Source organism: Pseudophryne corroboree, chromosome 5 (genome assembly GCF_028390025.1).
Source record: "Pseudophryne corroboree isolate aPseCor3 chromosome 5, aPseCor3.hap2, whole genome shotgun sequence".
NCBI classification, from domain to species: Eukaryota; Metazoa; Chordata; class Amphibia; order Anura; family Myobatrachidae; genus Pseudophryne; species Pseudophryne corroboree.
Window position 1 is genome coordinate 496,158,823 of NC_086448.1, and position 23,952 is coordinate 496,182,774.

Sequence of the window (23,952 nt, forward strand, 5' to 3'; positions counted from 1 at the left end):
TCCGAGTCAGGCAGGAAAACCCGAGCTGGGCTCGGATCCGGTCTCAGATAGTGAAGTCCGGTAGGGTTCGGTTCTCAGGGAACCGAACCCGCTCATCTCTAAAGAAAACAAAAATATTTTTTCACTTACCATCATAAATTTCATGATTCAGAATGAATCAACAGTATTTACTAGAGAGGACCCAATTCAGGAACTAACACACAATCTCAATAATGAGAATATCCCACTGATAGGTACTTATTTAAGTGAGGAGGTAGTCTGTGACCGATTAAAACATTTAAAGATTAATATGTCACCGGGGCCCGATGGAATTCACCCAAGGGTTCTAATGGAGTTTCACTCTGAACTTGCAAAACCGCTATTTTTGATCTTTAAGGATTCAGTTATATCAGGTATGGTTCCCAAAGACTGGCGTATAGCGGAAGTAGTGCCTATATTCAAAAAGGAAGTAAAGCTGAACCGGGTAATTATAGACCAGTTAGTCTTACATCTATAGTGGGGAAAGTACTGGAAGGTATTCTAAGGGATAGTATTCAGAAGTTCCTTGAAGCCAATAAAGTCATTAAAAGTAATCAACATGGATTTCTGAAGGACAGATCCTGTCAAACGAACTTACTTGGTTTTTATGAAACAGTAAGCGCAAACCTCGATCAGGGTAAAGAGGTGGATGTAATCTTTTTAGACTTTGCCAAAGCTTTCGACACAGTACCACACATGCAACTTATCTACAAGCTACAAGAAATAGGGCTAGGAAGTACAATATGCACTTGGGTCAAGAATTGGTTAGATAATAGGGAGCAGCGCGTTGTGGTTAATGGATCTCTTTCAAATTAGACTGGTGTTAAGTGGTGTGCCACAAGGCTCGGTATTAGGACCGCTATTGTTCAACATTTTCATTAACGACCTAACAGAAGGTCTAGAGAGCATGGTGTCAACTTTTGCAGATGATACCAAATTGTGTAAGGCTATAAATATGGAGGAGGATGCTGAGTCTCTTCAGAACGACTTAGTTAAATTAGAAGCATGGCAGCCAAATGGAGAATGCGCTTCAACACAGACAAGTGTAAGGTAATGCACTGTGGTAGCAAGAACAAAAAAAACCACCTACATACTGACAATGCTAAATTCCTTTGTCGTATAAACAACCCTTATGAAGCTAAGAACACTGTACGCTGTTTACTTAAGAAGTACCGTAATGGTACGCTATCTGCGTAGCGATCGCTCAGCCGTAGGCGAGACGCTCAAGCGTCACGTTCGCTCACGGCCCAGTGATCACAGGACACGTTATTGGTTATGTCTAGGGGAATGATTCGCTGTAGCGTAGCGTACGCTCGAGACCACGAGGAGGTCACCAGCGGTGCAGGCGCTCACAGCACAATACCTTTATATTTAAACCTTTTAACAATGTAATGCGCTATATATCTTAAATGTGAATACAGGGTGTAAGTGCAACCTTGTGTAACCTGACTAACTACAAAGCTGATTGAGCGTCACCGACGCTCAAGTGAACACTTAACACTATAGAAAATACACAGATACTTGTTTAGGGTTCCAAAGCCTATTATCTGTATTATATCTAGTATACTTGTAAAAGAGTAACACAGTACAAATGATACACTACAATATAACAAAGACTTCCTAACCAAACACCTAACTAAGGGATAAACTACAATACTATCCTGATCTAATACAATACAATACAATACAATAAAGTTTAGTCTAGGGGAGATATGAGAGAAAAGAGAAAATAGAGAGAGAGAGATAGACACAGAGGGAGAGAGAGAAATTGGCTCACAGAAAGACAATGATTACGGAGAGAACTTACGCACAAAGGGTATGATCGCCTGCGCCTCGATATCCAGCTCCCGATTATCAGCAGATAACCGTTGATGAGAGAGTGAGAGCGGGATGTGGTCGGTCTGCCTATTTATGCCCCACACACAATGCAATCTCCTAGTCCCTACAATCCTACAGTTTATTGGACACAGGAATTCGGCCCTGTACTGTAACCAAAGGTCATAGGTTGATTCATACAGGTGGGCTGTGCTGATTTCCAACAGCTCAGGTGGGTGGGGAACTGGGTTTCCCGCCGCATACCTGAGTATGTGCAAATCATAGAAATGGACATAAACTTCTTATGTCCATAACTATTCGCACGAGCGATTAATACGCTCCAAACCAACACCGGAATATTGCTAATTAAATACTCTTCCGATGGGTATCAAACACTGCTGTATGACTCCTGTTAGACCCTTCGTGCAATACAAAGAGGGATTCCTCCGCTCAGGGACATTCTATCTAAACCAAACTTACAGAAACTATTGAGGGGAACATGATCTATAAACTACATTAATTGTGAACTTTTGTAACGAATGAGTCGCACGCTACGATCACATAAACTCTACCGTAAATGCGCATACTGCGCGTGCGAGTGCACGCTATTGCGGGTATGCGCTTCCACGGGAGAGCGTACGCATGCGCAGCACGGACCAGTGTGCGGTGCAAATATGGCAGTGTGCACTAAGACATTTTTCTGACTTTGACAGTCCACCCTTTGGCAGTCAATAATAACTGCCACAAAATATTTAAGGAGAAAAATGTAAGTCAGGGGTTAATTGATTTCCATGGTGGGGAAAGGAAGAAGAATGGAGTAGGTGTGAAGAGAGTATGACCTAGTGAGAAAGTAGAAGCATGTGTGTATGAGTCCATGTTTGGAGGGTCATGTATCATCGTGCCGTACGTGTGGTAAATCAAGCTTCGAGGTATTGCGAAGTATACATTTGAATTCCTTCTTATCCTGTGGTACAGGTCTGTGGATGGGCTGTCAAACTCTACCGAGCTCATTTCGGCTGTGGTTGTAACACAATGGGGATGCACATTTTAGTTGATGATACATGAATTGGGGGGGGGTATGTGGTTGCTGCTATCTGTGCCTGTATTCCCTATCGACTATGTGTGTTATTGCCTGAGGGTTGCAGAGATGAAGATAAAGAACACTTACGAAAAATGCAATGATATTCTATGTCAGGGTAATGTACGTTCGTCGATTGAGGTCTTGATTGGTGTCGGTTGATTGGAGTCTTCTTCTTTGTGCTTTTGCTCATAAATCGTGAGTAAAACATACAACGTCCATGGATTTACAAAAAATGTTGGGCTAGCGTGGTTTTAAAGTTCCTAGGGAAACTGGGGTACCCATGGCATTGTCCATTAAAATCTTGTTTATCAGGTCGTCTGCTCTTCTTCTTTCCATCTTTCCGTTGTCGGCCCCTTGGCTCATCAAATCCTTCGTCTACGTGGGTCTTTGTACCTCGGAGGAAAACATAGAAATGGGTGAAAGGCGGACCGTATACTCATTACATCATTACGTCATGGTTTCTAGCATTGGGTCATAAATCAAATCCAGGTTAATTACAGTTTCCTCACTCCTTAAGCTCATCACTTTCGTACTTTGCTTGCACCTCATCAAAGCCTGCCCGCATCTAAATATCAATCCAATCGATATAACGACACCTAAGATACATAGTAGAAACTTTCCAACATCCATTATGACTCCTTGAGCCCACTCTCCTAAACCGGAGAACCAATTTCGCGGGTTCAACCATGACACCCAACCAGTCAGCTCATTACCTACAGCAGCAAGGGTGAGATTGTGTTTTCGACGAAATTCCCACTTCAATTGGAGAATATCGTCCATCTTTTGGTCTATGACCTCTACCGGATCCTCGGTGCTATTTGTGATATACGTGCAACACTTTATGCCGTACTGTGTTGCCAATGTAACACAATATCCGCCTGTTACTGCTGTAAGATAATTAAGAATCATCCTATGCTGAACTAGTTCTGTTTTGTAAGCTTGAAGTTCTCTTCCAGTGTATCTAAACGTGTCATCATACATTTCAGTGATATTATCTAACAAATTGGCGAGTGCGGAAATGTATCTATAATTCATCACACCTCGAGCGGTGCGAGTGAAATCTAACGCTACCAGAACCTGAATCCCGGTGGATTCATGGATAAGATCAGAGGCCGGATGCTCTAACCTTTCTGACAGTTGTCTTTTAACAAGGTGCTCGTAGTGAGTGTGAGTATAAGGAGTTTGGGCACCACGGTGTATGTCCTTCATTTTGTCATGTGTAACAGTCATTACTTCAGGCAATACTTTTCCAATATAACACAATCCTTCAGAGTTTGGGGCAAGCCACTCGTACGCCTTTCTCCCGCATATGAAATATGCATCATCGGGGAGAACATATGGGACGGAGAAGGACATGACCATGTTACAAACCTTCCAGGTGAAATCTCCTGACCCTAATTCTTCCATCTGCCTAATGCACGTATCGGTTTGTACGATATGTGCACAGTATCCTGGTGATACCTCTCCAACTCTAGTAATCCTATTTCCTAAGGTATATCGATACCGGAATGATTTTCCTCTACTGGCTATGTGGCGTACGAGCTCCGTATCTGTAGGCATTCTATCTGCTCTGTGTGAAAAGGTCATGGTAAGGTTGCTCCATGACACTTCCCAATTTCCCGGTTTTCTGGGATTGGAGATGTTAAAACATATGAGGGACCTATCCACATGGTATTGGTGGAGCTTCAAACTAGGAGGGCTGGAGATGTTAAACCTCCGGTCCACCGGTCTCCCACCCCTTAGCTCAAGTACCTCCCCTAGCGTTAAAGGAAATGGTACTAGCCCTGATTTACTGTGACCCTGAGGTACTTGAGAGCATACCCAACAATCTGTTTGGTTCAACACGTTACCCACTAGAGAGTGATAGTCACTCAATGGATGCCGGTCCATATGGATATTAAAACTGGATTGGCATTACTTTGTTACAGAGCCTACAGATACAACTTTCTTTATTGAACTAACATTCCTTCACAGTTGTTTACAAATAACATGGTTGTTAGATCGTGCCCGGTACTCGCCTTTGCTTGGTGATTGGGTTGCTATTGGAAATTTACACCTCCGTCTCAGTCATCAGGACCTTTCTGGATCCTTTCTCGACCTCACTGGTACTCTCACCGAAACAGACTGCTCTGGTCAACATCATGGTCAACAGGAAAATCCATATCACAGTCTCTTGGGGCAAGTCCATCTTACAGGAGGAGAAAAGAAGAAATTTGTAAAGGGGGTATAAGATAATCAGTTTGAGGGGGAGAGAACTCGTTACGATAATAAGTTCTCTCGTTTTGTTGTTCTTCTTGTTCTGCTGTCCTCTCAAAAGGTGCTGTCTCTCAGTCTTCAAAAACGATCATTCTGGTGATGCAATATTCCTTCCTAACCGGCGATCTTTCTGTAAGGAGAAAAAATCTGGCATTACCATTGGTCCAACTGAGGGATGACATACCATCTTTAAACCATGGAAACATGAGTGGGAAGAGAGAGACAACAAAAAAACAAAAGAGATAGAGAACAATTCATGTGCATATATACATTACATAACTCGACAATAACCACCAATGAGAAAAGAGAAACAAAACATTTTTAAACATTGTCAACATTAAGAAAACATTGTTAGCATTAGAAAAACATTGTCAGACTTATTAGGCTGTCGTATCTACGTGTCTAATGGTTTCCTTGAGCAGTCCCTCCCCACCAGCACTTGCATTATTCCACTGTCTGTATCTGGCCAGAATACATTGTGGTGGATAGGTCATGCTGGGGTTTGGTAGACTTCTGCAAGGACCAAGCGAATATGCAATGTTTGAATTCTTACCAATAATCGTCAGAGATGGGGATAGAGAGTGAGAAAATGGAAAAACATTTTTCACAAATACATTTACAACGTTTAACCTGGTCATTCCCGTGTCTTCAGTGAATGACCTCCCACTTCATTAACCGTTACCTCAGGCTTGCCTCCATTCCTAACAATCACCTTTCTTGCCTATGTGATTCTTGATTATAATGGTGTGTGTTGTAATTTTGCTCATTTCTTGGTCTAGGGGGTCTAACTTTATGTGGGCTGTTGCAGTTGTGGGCATAATGCCCTTCTCTCCTACAATGGTAACAAATCCTGGGCTTCCTCCAAGTGTCAGTGAAATGGGGTCTTGGCTGATTTGATGCCTCCTCAAACGCTCGGACGCTCATCATCATCAATCGTTTCCCCTGTGCTTCCCTGGTTCCTTGGTTTTTATGATTATGGTGTGGTCTTTCTCGTGATCTACAATCTCTTGCAATGTGTCCCTTTCTATGACAATGGTAACAGACTACCATATCTGGATTTCTCGCAGGGGTGTGGGGCTTTTGTTGGGGTGGTCTTGTGGTTTGGGCCTGTATTTTTGCTGCCATTAACTTATCTCTTTGTGACTCTCTGTATCTGGTGATATTCTGATCCTGATTGATGACGGCTTCTCTTAGTGCAGTCACCGAGATATCTCTCCAGTTTGGGTTGGTGGTCTGTACCCTTGTTTTTAATTCATCTTTTAAACCATTCATTAATACCTTAACCGCTATTCTTCTATGTTGTGCATTTGTCTTGATGTCCGTGATCCCAGTGTTTCCAGCCATTATTTGCAGTGCTCGATTGAAATAATTAGAAACATTTTCCCTTTCGTTTTGTCTTATGGAGAAAATTTCATTCCACTTGACAGCAGCTGGGAAATATATTCCTAACTGTCGGTTAATCTGCCTAATACATTCCTGATTGTGTTCCTCCGTACAAGGTACCTCTGTGTTTAATTTACAATCAGCAATGAACTTTTCAGGGTCAACCCTGGAGGGCAAACATGCCCTCAGCACTGTCCGCCACTCTTTGTTGGTGGGTTCTGTGGCGTTTCCTAGTTCTTTTATAAACCTTTGACATTTGGCTAGATTTTTCCTAGGATCAGGAAATTCAGACACAATTGATCTCAATTCGGTCCGGGACAAGAGACAGCGCATTGCACTGTCCTTGACGGGAATGATTCCCTGATCGTCAGTCTTCCCATTGGGGACTGAGATCACCCTGGCCAGATTGAGCTCAGTTCCATCATCTTGTGTTGGCCTTACAATATGGGGTACATCTGTTTGTGCGTGATATGAAACATTGTACGTACCTGTGGACACGACCTCACCTGACCCTCCGTTAGGGGGTTCGATTATTGCCTTTACCCATTTGGTCGTGTCCACCTGGATGGCTTCTGTGATGGTTGTTGGAAGAGGTGCTGACATCGTTCTGGGCTCACTGTCTTGTTTGTATTCCTGAGGGAGGTTTGACATGGGGTGCAACTGGCACAGGTTAATAGTTGTACATTCAACAGTATTACAATAATCATTGTTACATTTATTACACTTATTCTTATAATCTATATTACAGTTGCTAAGAGCGTTTTTATTGTTCCACCCTTGTGCTTTTCTCTCCGCAATCAACTCCTCTCCCGATGCCATGTCTCTCCTCTCAAGATAAGAGTCAGAAAAGTCAATAGACTCTCTTTGTAATTCACTTTCCTGTTGCCATAACTGTAAATATTCATAATGTTTATTTTGTCTCTTCGTTAGTTCAACGAGACTTATCCTCCTCCTTAAATTTTGTAACACCTCTGGACTGAAGCTACCTATTCTTGGGAACTTGTCCCTGTCTTGTACAGTCATTCTCTCCCATTCATCACAAAAAACTTCAGCGTGATTTCCATATTTCTTACACATCACATATCGTGCCGACCCGATGGATCGGTTCTCTGAATCAACCTGAACCTGGGTTGATCGCCCCCTACCGGAACAAATGGCCCCCATAATCTGTAGGCGTTGCTTATTCCTCCTTGGATCTTTTATCTCAAGGTTTTCAGCGAACCCTTACAAACAAACCAAGATGTCCTTGGGCAGGCCGGCGGTGGTGGTTTATCAAGTACCCCACTTACTTCTCGCCCACGTTGGCCTGTGCCGCAATCACTGTAACCAGAGCTGTGGTACCCAACCCAGGGCCCCTGTAAACCTTTACTTACTGGGGCGTGCTGGACCTACCAGTCCCCAGCAAGTATCGGTTGTTGGATAGTTCCTGAGTGACCAGCGAACTTCCCTTCCAAAAATAAAAAATTACACAAATCACGTCAGAATGTACAAATAGCGTTTGTGACCAGTTTACTCTAATGGTATTAGGTCAGGTTACTAACTACTGCACACAATTACGTGCGGTCCAATCGTTCAGTTCACGAACACTACTTGTCATGTACTGAAAGATTAATGGAATCGATGTTTCCGGCCGCGATTCCTTCAGCAAGAGCTTATATGGCCTATATGGGTTCTGCACCAACACCCCAGGCGTTGTGCCACTGGACTTTTATAGCGGACCTCTTTGTCTATTTACCTGTTACCTTACGACCTCCTGGTCTGTTTACCTTATGACCTCCTGGTCTTGTTACCTTATGACCTCCTGGTCTTGATACCTTATGGTCCGCTATACTCTAATGCTCAAATATTATTTTAACCAGGGATGCCTCCCTAGCCACCGTATATGTCACTTACACGTATGTTCCTCGACGAGTACCCGACTTTCCTTTTGGTTCCACCTTTAAAATTGTATAAACTTTTGTATACAAAACACACTCACTCAACACATGTACACTTTTGTTTCTATATCTATTTCTGCGCAGAAATTGTCTTCAGGCCAAAAGTGTTACCAATTAGGAGCAGGATCTGTTAAACTAAATTTCAGATTTTCCAAAAATAGATTTGCGTTATTTACCGCGTCGCGTTATCTACCGCTGTGCGTTACTTATCGCCTTTGCGCTAATTATCGCTTTGCGCTAATTCAACTTTTCGTGACTTGAGCTACGTGGGCGTAACCAGACGCTACGTTGCGTAATGTACGCTGCGTGCGTCTACCTTTCGGATTGCGTACGCTAGTCTTTGTTAGTGACACGTGTACGCAATGCAAAAGGATCCACCGTAACACAATATATATTTTATCAATGTAGATGATCCCTGATCATCTACCGCAATCCACACTGCACACTGGCTGCCTCGTCTCTCGGACAAACCGTGTGTTGTTCTATACTTTAACTATCACCTCTATTATTAAATAACAGCAAATCTCTTTTTAGCCCTTTCTATCAACTATAAAAATTTGGCAAACAGGAATAGTGATATACGAAAAATGAAACAGAAATGCAGATATATATGCGTGCGTGTATACGCAAGACAGAAGAGAAATAAAACAGTTTTAAAAAGACACAAGCGTTTTGTTCTTACTTCCGGTTACCGGATTCCTTCGGCACTCTTTACCTAAGCGAAGCAGACGCTTATCCCGTCAGCAACTGCGAGACAACCTCCCACCCTTTGCTGGGGGATAATGTCTGCTGATCTACCTAGTGCAGATATGAGAAGGACCGGACGAGCCCGCAATTGACAATGCTAAATTCCTTTGTCGTATAAACAACCCTTATGAAGCTAAGAACACTGTACGCTGTTTACTTAAGAAGTACCGTAATGGTACGCTATCTGCGTAGCGATCGCTCAGCCGTAGGCGAGACGCTCAAGCGTCACGTTCGCTCACGGCCCAGTGATCACAGGACACGTTATTGGTTATGTCTAGGGGAATGATTCGCTGTAGCGTAGCGTACGCTCGAGACCACGAGGAGGTCACCAGCGGTGCAGGCGCTCACAGCACAATACCTTTATATTTAAACCTTTTAACAATGTAATGCGCTATATATCTTAAATGTGAATACAGGGTGTAAGTGCAACCTTGTGTAACCTGACTAACTACAAAGCTGATTGAGCGTCACCGACGCTCAAGTGAACACTTAACACTATAGAAAATACACAGATACTTGTTTAGGGTTCCAAAGCCTATTATCTGTATTATATCTAGTATACTTGTAAAAGAGTAACACAGTACAAATGATACACTACAATATAACAAAGACTTCCTAACCAAACACCTAACTAAGGGATAAACTACAATACTATCCTGATCTAATACAATACAATACAATACAATAAAGTTTAGTCTAGGGGAGATATGAGAGAAAAGAGAAAATAGAGAGAGAGAGATAGACACAGAGGGAGAGAGAGAAATTGGCTCACAGAAAGACAATGATTACGGAGAGAACTTACGCACAAAGGGTATGATCGCCTGCGCCTCGATATCCAGCTCCCGATTATCAGCAGATAACCGTTGATGAGAGAGTGAGAGCTGGATGTGGTCGGTCTGCCTATTTATGCCCCACACACAATGCAATCTCCTAGTCCCTACAATCCTACAGTTTATTGGACACAGGAATTCGGCCCTGTACTGTAACCAAAGGTCATAGGTTGATTCATACAGGTGGGCTGTGCTGATTTCCAACAGCTCAGGTGGGTGGGGAACTGGGTTTCCCGCCGCATACCTGAGTATGTGCAAATCATAGAAATGGACATAAACTTCTTATGTCCATAACTATTCGCACGAGCGATTAATACGCTCCAAACCAACACCGGAATATTGCTAATTAAATACTCTTCCGATGGGTATCAAACACTGCTGTATGACTCCTGTTAGACCCTTCGTGCAATACAAAGAGGGATTCCTCCGCTCAGGGACATTCTATCTAAACCAAACTTACAGAAACTATTGAGGGGAACATGATCTATAAACTACATTAATTGTGAACTTTTGTAACGAATGAGTCGCACGCTACGATCACATAAACTCTACCGTAAATGCGCATACTGCGCGTGCGAGTGCACGCTATTGCGGGTATGCGCTTCCACGGGAGAGCGTACGCATGCGCAGCACGGACCAGTGTGCGGTGCAAATATGGCAGTGTGCACTAAGACATTTTTCTGACTTTGACAATACTGAATGGGGTAAAATTAGGGGATACTATACTGGAAAAGGACTTAGGTGTTCTCATAGATAGCAAACTGAGCAGCAGTACCCAAAGTAGGATGGCAGAAAAGAAGGCTAATAAGATATTAGCATGCATAAAATGGGGAATTGATACAAGGGACGAGGGTGTTATACTCCCGTTATATAAATCACTAGTGAGGCCACACCTTGAATACTGTGTACAATTCTGGGCACCGTACTACAAAAAGGATATCCTGGAGCTAGAAAAGGTTCAGAGGCAGGCGATCAAACTAATTAAGGGCATGGAAACGCTGGAATACGAGGAAAGGCTTGCAAGACTAGGCATGTTTACATTGGAAAAGAGGAGACTAAGAGGGGACATGATCAACATCTACAAATATATAAGGGACGTATTGTACAGAGCTTGCGCGGGACCTGTTTTTGGCTAGATCAACACATAGTACTCGTGGATACTCGCTCAGGTTAGAGGAGAGGAGATTCCGCACAATACAGCGTAAAGGCTTTTTCACGGTAAGGACGATACGTGTTTGGAATTCCCTGCCTGAGGGAGTTGTAATGGCGGACTCTTTCAACACCTTTAAGAATGGGTTAGTTAAATTCCTAATGGATAAGGATATCCAGGGTTATGGTGCATAGTCACACACTATAGTTACTATAAAAAGGGATAAAATGCAACGACTGACATCAGCATCATTCAAAATTTTAGACAAAATAAACCTGCATAGGAGACCACAAATAGGTTGAACTCGATGGACAATTGTCTTTTTTCAACTTTAGATACTATGTTACTATGTAATAACAATGTGTTTTATTAAGCAATTGTAGACATATATATATACACAGTATATACTGTATGTATATATATATATATATATATATATATATATATATATATATAAAAAATTTGAGGTCCAGGCGGCACTCACGGTTCTTGTTCAATACATACTATATGGTAATGTCCCCTGTATGATCAATGTTTCAATTTATTTAAATCGTTTTCAGGATCAACGAAAAGTCCTGAAGACGATTTAAACAAAATGAAACGTTGATCGTACAGGGGACATCCCCATGTAGTATGTACTGAACAAGACCCGTGAGTGCCGCCTGGACCTCTGATTGTATTTATTGGTGTGGAGGGCACCTGGTCACTATTGTACGGAACTATAGAGTGCCGACCATTATTGTATATACACTGCTCAAAAAAATAAAGGGAACACAAAAATAACACATCCTAGATCTGAATTAATGAAATATTCTTATTAAATACTTTGTTCTTTACATAGCTGAACGTGCTGACAACAAAATCACACAAAAATTATCAATGGAAATCAAATTTATTAACCCATGGAGGTCTGGATTTGGAGTCACCCTCAAAATTAAAGTGGAAAAACACACTACAGGCTGATCCAACTTTGATGTAATGTCCTTAAAACAAGTCAAAATGAGGCTCAGTAGTGTCTGTGGCCTCCTCGTGCCTGTATGACCTCCCTACAATGCCTGGGCATGCTCCTGATGAGGTGGCGGATGGTCTCCTGAGGGATCTCCTCCCAAACCTGGACTAAAGCATCCGCCAACTCCTGGACAGTCTGTGGTGCAACGTGGCATTGGTGGATGGAGCGAGACATGATGTCCCAGATGTGCTCAATTGGATTCAAGTCTGGGGAATGGGCGGGCCAGTCCATAGCAACAATGCCTTCATCTTGCAGGAACTGCTGACACACTCCAGCTACATGAGGTCTAGCATTGTCTTGCATTAGGAGGAACCCAGGGCCAACCGCACCAGCATATGGTCTCACAAGGGGTCTGAGGATCTCATCTCTGTACCTAATGGCAGTCAGGCTACCTCTGGTGAGCACATGGAGGGCTGTGCGGCCCCCCGAAGAAATGCCACCCCACACCATTACTGACCCACTGCCAAACCGGTCATGCTGGAGGATGTTGCAGGCAGCAGAACGTTCTCCTTGGCGTCTCCAGACTCTGTCATGTCTGTCACATGTGCTCAGTGAGAACCTACTTTCATCTGTGAAGAGCACAGGGCGCCAGTGGCAAATTTGCCAATCTTGGTGTTCTCTGGCAAATGCCAAACATCCTGCACGGTGTTGGGCTGTAAGCACAACCCCCACCTGTGGGCGCCGGGCCCTCATACCACTCTCATGGAGTCTGTTTCTGATCGTTTGAGTAGACACATGCACATTTGTAGCTTGCTGGAGGTCATTTTGCAGGGCTCTGGCAGTGCTCCTCCTGTTCCTCCTTGCACAAAGGCGGAGGTAGCGGTCCTGCTGCTGGGTTGTTGCCCTCGTACGGCCTCCTCCACGTCTCCTGATGTACTGGCCTGTCTCCTGGTAGCGCCTCCATGCTCTGGACACTACGCTGACAGACACAGCAAACCTTCTTGCCACAGCTCGCATTGATGTGCCATCCTGGATGAGCTGCACTACCTGAGCCACTTGTGTGGTTTGTAGGGAGGTCATACAGGCACATGTAGGCAACACACACTACTAAGCCTCATTTTGTTTTAAGGATATTACATCAAAGTAGGATCAGCCTGTAGTGTGTTTTTCCAATTTAATTTTGAGGGTGACTCCAAATCCAGACCTCCATGGGTTAGTAAATCTGATTTCCATTGATAATTTTTGTGTGATTTTGTTGTCAGCACATTCAACTATGTAAAGAACAAAGTATTTAATAAGAATATTTCATTCATTCAGATCTAGGATGTGTTATTTTAGTGTTCCCTTTATTTTTTTAAGCAGTGTGTGTATGTGTATATATATATATATATATATATATATATAAATATGTATATATATATATATATAAATATGTATATATATATATATATATATATATATACACACACACACATACAGGAGAGAGAGAGAGAGAGAGAGAGAGAATATAATATGTATTTGGAATTACAGAAAGTAAACTACAGGTTGAGTATCCCATATCCAAATATTCCGAAATACGGAATATTCCGAAATACGGACTATTTTGAGTGAGATAGAGAAACCTTTGTTTTCTGATGGCTCAATGTACACAAACTTTGTTTAATACACAAAGTTATTAAAAATATTGTATTAAATGACCATCAGGCTGTGTGTATAAGTTGTATATGAAACATAAATGAATTGTGTGAATGTAGACACACTTTGTTTAATGCACAAAGTTATAAAAAATATTGGCTAAAATTACCTTCAGGCTGTATGTATAAGGTGTATATGTAACATAAATGCATTCTGTGCTTAGATTTAGGTCCCAACACCATGATATCTCATTATGGTATGCAATTTTTCCAAAATACGGAAAAATCCCATATCCAAAATACCTCTGATCCCAAGCATTTTGGATAAGGGATACTCAACCTGTACTGTACAGATAAATATCACGTTTATGGAGGACATAGGCATTTTCACATTAGTAGACACAGGACTGGTTGCCTCCAATCACCTTTAGAAAATACCAGAGGGAAGTTTGTAACTGCAACCGAAAGATGGGTATTGCTAGTAAACATTTTTCCACTGGCATGGATTGTTTATTTTTTACATATTGTATAACTATGCCTATATTACCAGTACCATATCTTACCCTAAGCAGATCATGCAAACTTTACCCTAAGCAGATCATGCACACTATACCATAAGCAGATCATGCACACTCCAACCTAAGCAGATCATGCACACCTAACCCTGAGCAAGTCATGCACAATAGGGCATTGAAATTGTGGTGCCCGGGACTGACAAAATAGACAGAGCCCCTCACAGAGGCAAAATAGACTGGGGTGTCTCACCCATCTCCCCTCCCCAAATGGCATATGCACAGTAGCACAGCTGGGTGCGGAGAGGGGGGGCAAAGGAGTAAGTAATGTACCAGTGATCCACAGTGTCTCTCCATATTCAGCCAGCATCACTTCTGTCTCTCCAGCCAGCACCCTTCTGGCTCCAGCAAGCCCCCCTTCTTTCTCCCTTGCCATTTGGCTTATCAGTCCCCTTCTGTCTCACCAGCTAAACACCCTTCTATTTCACCAGCCACCAGCCCTCTTGTCTCTCCAGTCAGCACCCCTTCTGTCTCAGCAGCCACCATGCCTCCTGCCTCTCCAGCCACCATGCCTCAGGCTGTCCCCCCTTCTGTCTTTCCAGCCTGCCCTCCTTCTGTCTCTCTTGCCAGCTCTCCTTCTGTCTCCCCAGCCAGCCCCCCTACTGCCTCAGCAGCCACCATGCCCCCTGCCTCTCCAGCCACCATGCCTCAGCCAGTCCCCCCTTCTGTCTTTCCAGCCTGCTCTCCTATCTCTCTTGCCATCCCGCTTCATGCTTATCAGCCCCCTTCTGTCTCATCAGCCAGCCCCCTCCCCCCTGTCTCACAAGCCATCCCTTCTACTATATCCCCCTTCTGTTTCACTAGCCAGTGCATAACACACTACTTATCTTCTTGTTGCACCTGACGCACCATGACTGCTCTCTTTTTCAGCAGCATGGCATGAGGTGTGTCAGGACACAATTAAAAAAAACAACAACTTTATTGTATGGTGATGGTACCATAGGCAGTGGCAGAACTGGATCTGGTGGTAGTAGAAGTCAGCTGCAGATGGGCTCCTTTTTCTGTCCAAGTGTGCGGGCTTGGAACTATTGTTCCGGCAGTCCTCTCCTGATGGCAGTCCTGAGGCACTCTCTGGAACAATTACATTTACAATGCTGTTACATTACTTCACAGGTTCTCAAACTCGGTCCTCAGGACCCCACACAGTGCACGTTTTGCAGGTCTCCGCACAGAATCACAAGTGACATAATTAGCCCCACCTGTGGACCTTTTAAAATGTGTCAGCGAGTAATTAATACACCTGTGCACTTGCTGGGTTATCTGCAAAACATGCACTGTGTGGGGTCCTGAGGACCGAGTTTGAGAACCACTGCATTACTTTATTTTTCCTGACAAAACAGATCTAACTAGCAGCACAGTCTAGTCATATTGAAAAATATACCTGGAATATAAATGGGATATTGCAGGAGAACTATCCTTCTTGGGAACTTGGGGGAAAAATATTCACCTGCTGTAACTGGATGAGGCATTATACTATGAGGGGAGAGACATATTATACTTTCTGCAAACATTTTCTAATTAGAGAGCTTCTGGGGCTGAGTAGGGAGCGAAGCAAAAGTAATGAGTAACTACACCCTGGAAAACCATGTTGCACTGCAGGTGGGTCAGATCTAAAATGAGCAGATAGATTTAGAGTTTGAAGAGGAGTGTCATAGTTGAAATCGAAATTGCGGTGTAAAAATAAAGCTGTGCAGCATTTGTGGGCTACATGCAACAGCAGTTAGTATTTACCATCCCTGGTAATGAAACATGTAATTTTTTTTTATTTATTTTGCTTCCAACTTTGAACCTGTCCCTCTATCACTTATTGAAAGTAAATGTGTACATAGATTATCACAACATCAATTCCAATATCAGTACCTGATTCCTTGCTGCCTCACAATAAAAACTCAGAATATATAACAATGACTGAATGAAATGTTTTGCTGTCCCTCCCTAGTAGCTTGGACGCCCTTTTTTGTAAAGCATCATGTTTCAGTATTATAGGAAACATATTAGAGTATCAGAGTGAATATGATCAAATATGAAGTCATGTAGACTTATATTTTGAAGATACTTGGTGAGATGTAAAGAAGTCTGAGTTCAGCGGCTGTGTGGGATGCCGGTCGCACTCCGATGTGTCTTTTAAAGGAGCAATCATTTACTAGGCATGGTTAAGCCTTGTAAATGATTGCCCTTTAAATATAAATCCTGCATGACTGCTGAACTCAGACTTCATTACATCCCGTCCCCTGTATTACATAAATACTATATATATATATATATATATATATAGATATATATAGATAGATAGATAGATAGATAGATAGATAGATAGATAGATAGATAGATAGATAGATAGATAGATATCAAAATCAGGCTGGGCACGTTTAAAGGTTAAACATAGGAGTTTCCATTTAACAAACAATATTATTATATGTGTTTATTGAGAAGTGGGTGGATCGATGGCCGGGCAGCACAATAACTAGCCTCATAGTCATGTAACCTGATAATGTCGATATTATCTTAAACCATACAGCTATACCTTTAAACACACTTTTACCATGGAGCCGCTGTGGCCGCTAGACTTAATATGCACTCTACGTACTTTGTACGCTATTTGCGTACAGAGTCCCGTACCGTGTACGGACTTAGCGTACAAACGCCGCGCTGGGGGTACAAAGTACACACAGCGCACACACATTCTTGATATACTTTAAACCTTATTAGTAATGCAATGCAATGATATTATTACACTCTAAACCTTATGCAGCAAAGCACTGCAATGATGTTACACCTTAAACCTTATGCAGCGCTGACGGTACAAAGTACCCGCAGCGCGTACACAACTTATCAATACACTTTTAAACCTTATACAGTTAGGTAATGTAATACGCTTTAAACCCTAGCAGGGAAAAGAGGACACAACACCGATTTGTAGTTAAACACTGGGCTCCGACACCTCAGCGTATATATCTGGAAGGGGATAACAATACAATTTATACACTACAATACAACAGAGTAAATGGCTACAGTCAATGTACATACGTGAGAATATTCGCATGCGCTTCCTGGTCCAGTCCTCCGCTAATCAGGTAGATAGCGTTAAGAGTCTTCTGACCGGCCAGGCAGCAACAGGCTTTTTATACACTACTTCCAAAAGCAATACAATGGATACTGTAATCCCTTTGTCCATTGGACGCAGAGATGCATCTTTACATTACAGGAGAGGTCATAGGTTGATTTGAAAAGGTGGGCGATGTCTTTCTCAACTGCTCTTGTGGGTGGTCTCCTCTGGATTCCCGCCGCATACATAATATACAGTAAATACAGTTTATATCTATATTCTACTTCTGCACATAACTATACGCAGGAACATGCGATCTTCCTCTAACCAACACCGGAATGTTACCCTTAAAATACCCTACAGCTGGATACCAGACATCACCTTATAACCTTAGTCTGTCCCTTCCTATTATGCAAAAGCGAATCCCTTAGTCCTGGAATCATTTAAACTGTTGATACTTGCTGATGTGGTGCAGGGGGGCTATGTGTACAATGTGCACTATTTGGATTAAATATGTAATGTGTTTTGATAACCCTCTATGCGCTCACAAACTCCACCGGAAATACCCATACCACGCGCAGGACCGTGGGAGCGACCATACGCAAATTGCGGATATGTGCACGCACGGCAGAACAAGTGCACGCGCAGCGGGCATGTGTGTGTGGTTAGTACGTAATGTGTGTACTGGAATATTTTTCGACTTTGACAAACCTAATATACTGGCTTATGTATGGGATCCTTTTAAACTAGTGAACATAAAGTTATAATTTCAAATGTATCTTAAAGAGATGGGTTATGTGGCAGCAATCATTCGTTATAATAACAATAGACTAGTTACTATTAGAACACAATCATGCATGGAAAGAGGTAATGAAATGAAATCTTAGCACAGAAACAGGTGGCTAAAACAGTGCTCGTCTTACTATGAATGGTAAATCCAATATGCAAGAAGACAGAAAGACATTAATAGCCTTCTGCTGCTTATCTCTAAAAATGGTTTCTTCATTATATTGTTAGGATACATTAGTGGAATGGATGATGCATGTGGCAATTAATCTTCCACCGACAGGTGGTTAAATAGTTAGTGTTGCTGTCATTATGCAAACTTTGCATGCTTTTTATTTATTTTTTATTGAAGAGGCTAAATTAGATTTTCAGCTCTTAATTTAAAAAGGTCATTGTTTTCTATTTTGTCAGGTACCTCTATTATCCAGGTGTCAGCAACAGATGCAGACGATCCTACTTATGGAAGCAGTGCAAGGGTTATGTACAGTATTCTGCAAGGACAGCCATATTTTTCTGTGGACTCTAAAACAGGTATTTACTTAAATTGCAAATTTTCAAGATTTACAACAGTAGGCACCATGTGTCTGGTTAAATCAACATATGATATGCTTTTATTATTGGCTCAGGGAAATAGATAAGTGTTTATCTCTACATTCGTAATATGATATTGCTTAGTCAAGTGTTAATTTGTCAAATTATTTGAGGTAGCAAAATAATTGTTTCACAATGCCATTGACCTCAATTACTGCATGATGTAAATGTATTCATTAAGATTTCTGACAGCGCTCAGGCTCTATCTGAAAAGTAGGATAACAGAATATTGCTGTTCTAGACTGGTACCCTACATTAAATGGACAGGTAATAATGGAAAGATGCCTGTTCGGAGTAAGCAGTGACCTTTGCAGGTCATTTCTTGACATGTCTTACTACAGTACGTGTCATGCAACTTGTGATAGTTTGACGTTCACTAGAAACTAGAGATTCATTTCAGTAGAGAAGATCAGCTAAACATAACACATACATAAAAGAGCACGTGTGGCCCCATAATAATGTGTAAAATGAATGACAGAAAATCAATACCTCATATTATACAAACTCAAAAGCTGTTTCCCATTCTAACATATAATGGGTACACGGAACACAATGGTGCTATCTTTGGAAGCTTTTAGATTGTTACCTGGTTATAAAGCAGCGCAATAAGCTATTAATAGTTGAAACTAATGGTTGTAATCATATGTAATGCTGCGGATGGGGATCTGACATATTCTATTTTGTACAGGTCTGTCAGCATTGCTAAAAAGAATAATTGGTTCTCTCTATTGGGATCCTGTAAATTAAAGTATGTATTCAAATGCAAATCACAGTACTATAAAAACAGAAACATAAATACTTTTATAAATACTAATTATATAAGGTAAGATGTAAAGGGCATGTACTATGGTGCTCTAGATCTGTGGTGTCAGAGTAACAGAAAAGGTGTTGACTGGTGCAATCAGTCTGCATATTCCTCTTAACGTTTCAAAATAAATTTGATTTTGGTTGTAAACAACACATTTGTTTGCCATTCCTGTTCCCCACCTTGTTGTCATAAATTTGGTGGCAATCAAGTGTAAGTGGCATATATACACACTCGTGCCATTTTACATAATTCAATTTTACCCACATTCACTTTTTAGAACAACATGCACTTTTATGTTGTATCAGGCATACAGTACACATAATAAAACTTAAAAATCCATTATCCACATACAGTAGGGTGCAGTATTCACATTGTAACTAGTAACTATTCACACACTGTAGTCTCTGTACACTAGTCACTCACTACCACATTACCTGTCACTGGTGAGGTTCTGTCTCCACCCCACATAGTAGGCAATATTGCACAGTAATAACTTGAATTACTACTACCCATCTCACTGTGTACACCACTTTTATATATATTTTATTCATTACACTGCCCCATAAAAAATATTACATAGCTGGAGCAAAAGAGTTCCCATTATGAATACAGAACATTCACTAAACCACAGGTTCTCAAACTCGGTGGGGAAAGTATTGGAAGGTATTCTAAGAGATAGTATTCAGAAGTTCCTTGAAGTCAATAAGGTCATTAAAAGGAATCAACATGGGTTTATGAAGGACAGATCCTGTCAAACCAACTTACTTGGCTTTTATGAAACAGTAAGCGCAAACCTAGATCAGGGTAAAGACGTGGCTGTAATCTTTTTAGACTTTGCCAAAGCGTTCGATACTGTACCACACATGAGACTTATCTACAAGCTACAAGAATCAGGGCTAGGAAGCACAATATGCACTTTTGTCAAAAACTGGTTAGATAATAGGGAGCAGCGCATTGTGGTTAATGGATCTTTTTCAACTTGGACTGAAGTGCTAAGTGGTGTGCCGCAAGGCTCAGTATTAGGACCACTATTGTTCAATATTTTCATTAACGACCTAACAGAAGGTCTAGAGAGCATGGTGTCAATTTTTGCAGATGATACCAAATTGTGTAAGGCTATAAATACAGAGGAGGATGCCGAGTCTCTTCAGAACGACTTCGTTAAATTAGAAGCATGGGCAGCCAAATGGAGAATGCGCTTCAACACAGACAAGTGTAAGGTAATGCACTGTGGTAACAAGAACAAAAATTACACCTACCTACTAAATGGGGTAAAATTAGGGGATTCTGTACTGGAAAAGGACTTAGGTGTCCTCATAGATAGCAAGCTAAGCAGTAGTACCCAAAGTAGGACTGCAGCAAATAAGGCTAATAAGATATTAGCATGCATAAAACGGGGTATTGATGCTAGGGATGAGAGTATTATACTCCCGTTATATAAATCACTAGTAAGGCCACACCTTGAATACTGTGTACAATTCTGGGCACCGTACTACAAAAAGGATATCCTGGAGCTAGAAAAGGTACAGAGGAGGGCGACCAAACTAATTAAGGGCATGGAGACGATGGAATACGAGGAAAGGCTTGAAAGACTAGGCATGTTTACATTGGAAAAGCGGAGACTAAGAGGGGATATGATCAACATCTACAAATATATAAGGGGACAATACACAGAGCTTGCGCGGGACCTGTTTTTGGTTAGATCAACACAGAGGACTCGTGGACACTCGCTCAGGTTAGAGGAGAGGAGATTCCGCACAATATGGCGTAAAGGCTTTTTCACGGTAAGGACAATACGTGTTTGGAATTCCCTGCCCGAGGGAGTTGTAATGGCGGAATCTGTCAACACCTTTAAAAATGGGTTAGATAAATTCCTAATGGATAAGGATATCCAGGGGTATGGTGCATAGTCATGCATTATAGTTACTATAAATAGGGATAAAATGCAACGGCTGACAGCAGCATCAGTCAGAAATTTTAGTCAAATCATCATGCATAGGAGACCACAAATAGGTTGAACTCGATGGACAATTGTCTTTTTTCAACCTCAGATACTATGTTACTATGTATGTTACTATGTAAGTAATTAATACACCTGTGCACTTGCTGGGTTACCTGCAAAAGATGCACTGTGTGGGGTCCTGAGGATCGAGTTTGAGAACTTGTGCACTAAACCAATTCATGGACATAAAACATAAGTACATTTGTTTGGAAGGTATTTTAGGGTCTATTCATGAAGCAGTGAAAAGAGTGGAGAAAAGGTCCAGTAGAGAAGCAACCAATCAGCTTTGAAAGAAGCCTTTGTCAAGTACATTCTTTAAAATGTAAGGGAGATGCTGATTGTTTGCCATGGGCAACTTCTCCACTGGTCTGTTTCTCCACTCTTTTCACTGCTTCATGAATAGACCCCCTTTATCACTTACCTGACTTCTTTTTCTATAGCTGCTTAGTCTCTCATTGTGGAAATAAAATGTAATCTTACACAAGCCTTTTGATTTCTGGGAGTTGCCCACTCTGCTGTGTCCTAACTATCAATTGCATAGTACAGCAGGTTATTCATTTTTTTTATTTTTTGAAAAGCATGCAGCATATCTGGCATTTAGACAGTGGCGTAGCAGTGGTGGGATTGGTCAGTAAAGCTTTGGTGGATCATATTACAGGGTGTTAAACATCAGAGGTTAGAGGTGGGTAGGCCAGTCTTTCCATCTCTGTAGCCATCTATGGACCCCTTCTGATCACATGTAAAGCAGTTCCAGGAGCCTTCCTCAATAGCTGTTTGTCTAAGCCAGCCCTGATGCCACCAAGAAGTTCATACTCTTGCTATCCCCCAGTCTGTACATCTGGCATTTTGCTCTAGAATTGATTGTTAAAGACAGACACCTACAGTATTGGCTTGATGTAACCATTTAATTTCTTGGTCATGCTCAGACAGCTTGTTATTCTTTTATTTCACATGATCACTTATTCTGATAGTATATATTGCCATTTCAATTAATAAACCAAATAGTAATAACCCCATCTGGTGACAGGTTACTCATGCTCTTTTAAAATAATATTGGTATTGGTCACTATCATCATCATTTCCAGTACTGTGTGACACCATTTATTTATTTATTTATTTATTTTCATCAATAATTTTTTATTGAAAACAGATTTTCATTTTGCAGGGGGAGGGGTGTGACACCATTGTTTATGCCCCAATCCAGTCAACCACTGAACGCACAGGGTGCCTCACTAGGAACTATTGGGAATAAAAGACTGATGCATTAGATTAAAAAAACACATTTGGGAGCTCATTTACCAATGAGTGATAAAACTTGTTGCGTATGATAAATGGTGCTTCAACCTATCAGCTCCTAACTGTCATGTGTTTGAAAAATTATATTTAGGAGCTGATACGCAGTGAGTTTTATCATTGACAATGAGTTTTATCACTCATTGATAAATGGGTCCCTAAGGTTCATATAAGTAATAGATTTCAGCAAATTACATGTAAATCAAAATGTTTAGTTTTTGGGGGGTAGTGTGGTTGCTGCCCATTCCCCTATATTTTATCCGCTTGCTGTCGCATGCCTGATGCTATAACTCACTCAAAAATACTCTTCAAATTTAGTCACTTGTATTTTACAACAAGTACTAAGGGGTGTATCCAATTATCCCTGAATTTTTATTCACCCTATCCAATTAGTCCCCATTTTTTTCATCAGAAAAGTTTTCTATTTTCTCCAAAAAACACATAGGATCCTGGATAAGTTTTTGTACCTATGTGTTTTCATGAAAAAACTGTGCTGATAGTGCTTGCAATATCAGATTTTTTTCATCTGCTTCGGGCAGGTGAAAAATAATCCCAGATAACTGCCACCTTTGGGGGATAATTGGATAGCCATTGGGGGATCATTTAGCCATGGTAAATTACTGGTAAATTAATTGGATACCGCCCCAAATGTTTTGTTTTGTTTTCTGGATGAAAGTTGCTATGACTAAAATAGGCACAGTGGCAGTGCCCTGTGTCTTTGTTGTTTGCTATCTGAAATCTGATACTGCGCCTTACACAAATATCAGCACTTTATCATGGTGGTGGCAGGGCTTAATGATGTGTGAGTCTGGCCCCACCCCCAACTATCCGGCCCCTACCCCTTGAAGTGTTCATCAGCTTCTCCCGGAGAGGAGACAAAGAATGTCTGATGGAGGTGCCCAGTGGGAGGCCCGGGCTTCCTTCCCGTTAACTGGCAGAAGCAGCTACAGCTCTTTTCCTAAGCCCAGCACACGCTGCTGACTGCTGGGCTGGAGTGTGGCCATGGTGGCGCTTAAAATATATATTTTTCGGTATTTTTTCAAAGGGTGCATAA

At 41.6% G+C, this 23,952-nt stretch overlaps 1 protein-coding gene across 1 annotated transcript in view; it reads left to right on the forward strand.

The window, feature by feature from the left end:
• Window positions 1-23,952, forward strand: part of CDH20 (cadherin 20) — a 770,622-nt gene that overhangs the window by 686,599 nt on the left and 60,071 nt on the right. The window contains exon 6 of the mRNA XM_063922978.1: window positions 18,616-18,735. Within this exon, the coding sequence (XP_063779048.1) occupies window positions 18,616-18,735 (120 nt within the window). The remainder of the gene's footprint in view (window positions 1-18,615; window positions 18,736-23,952) is intronic.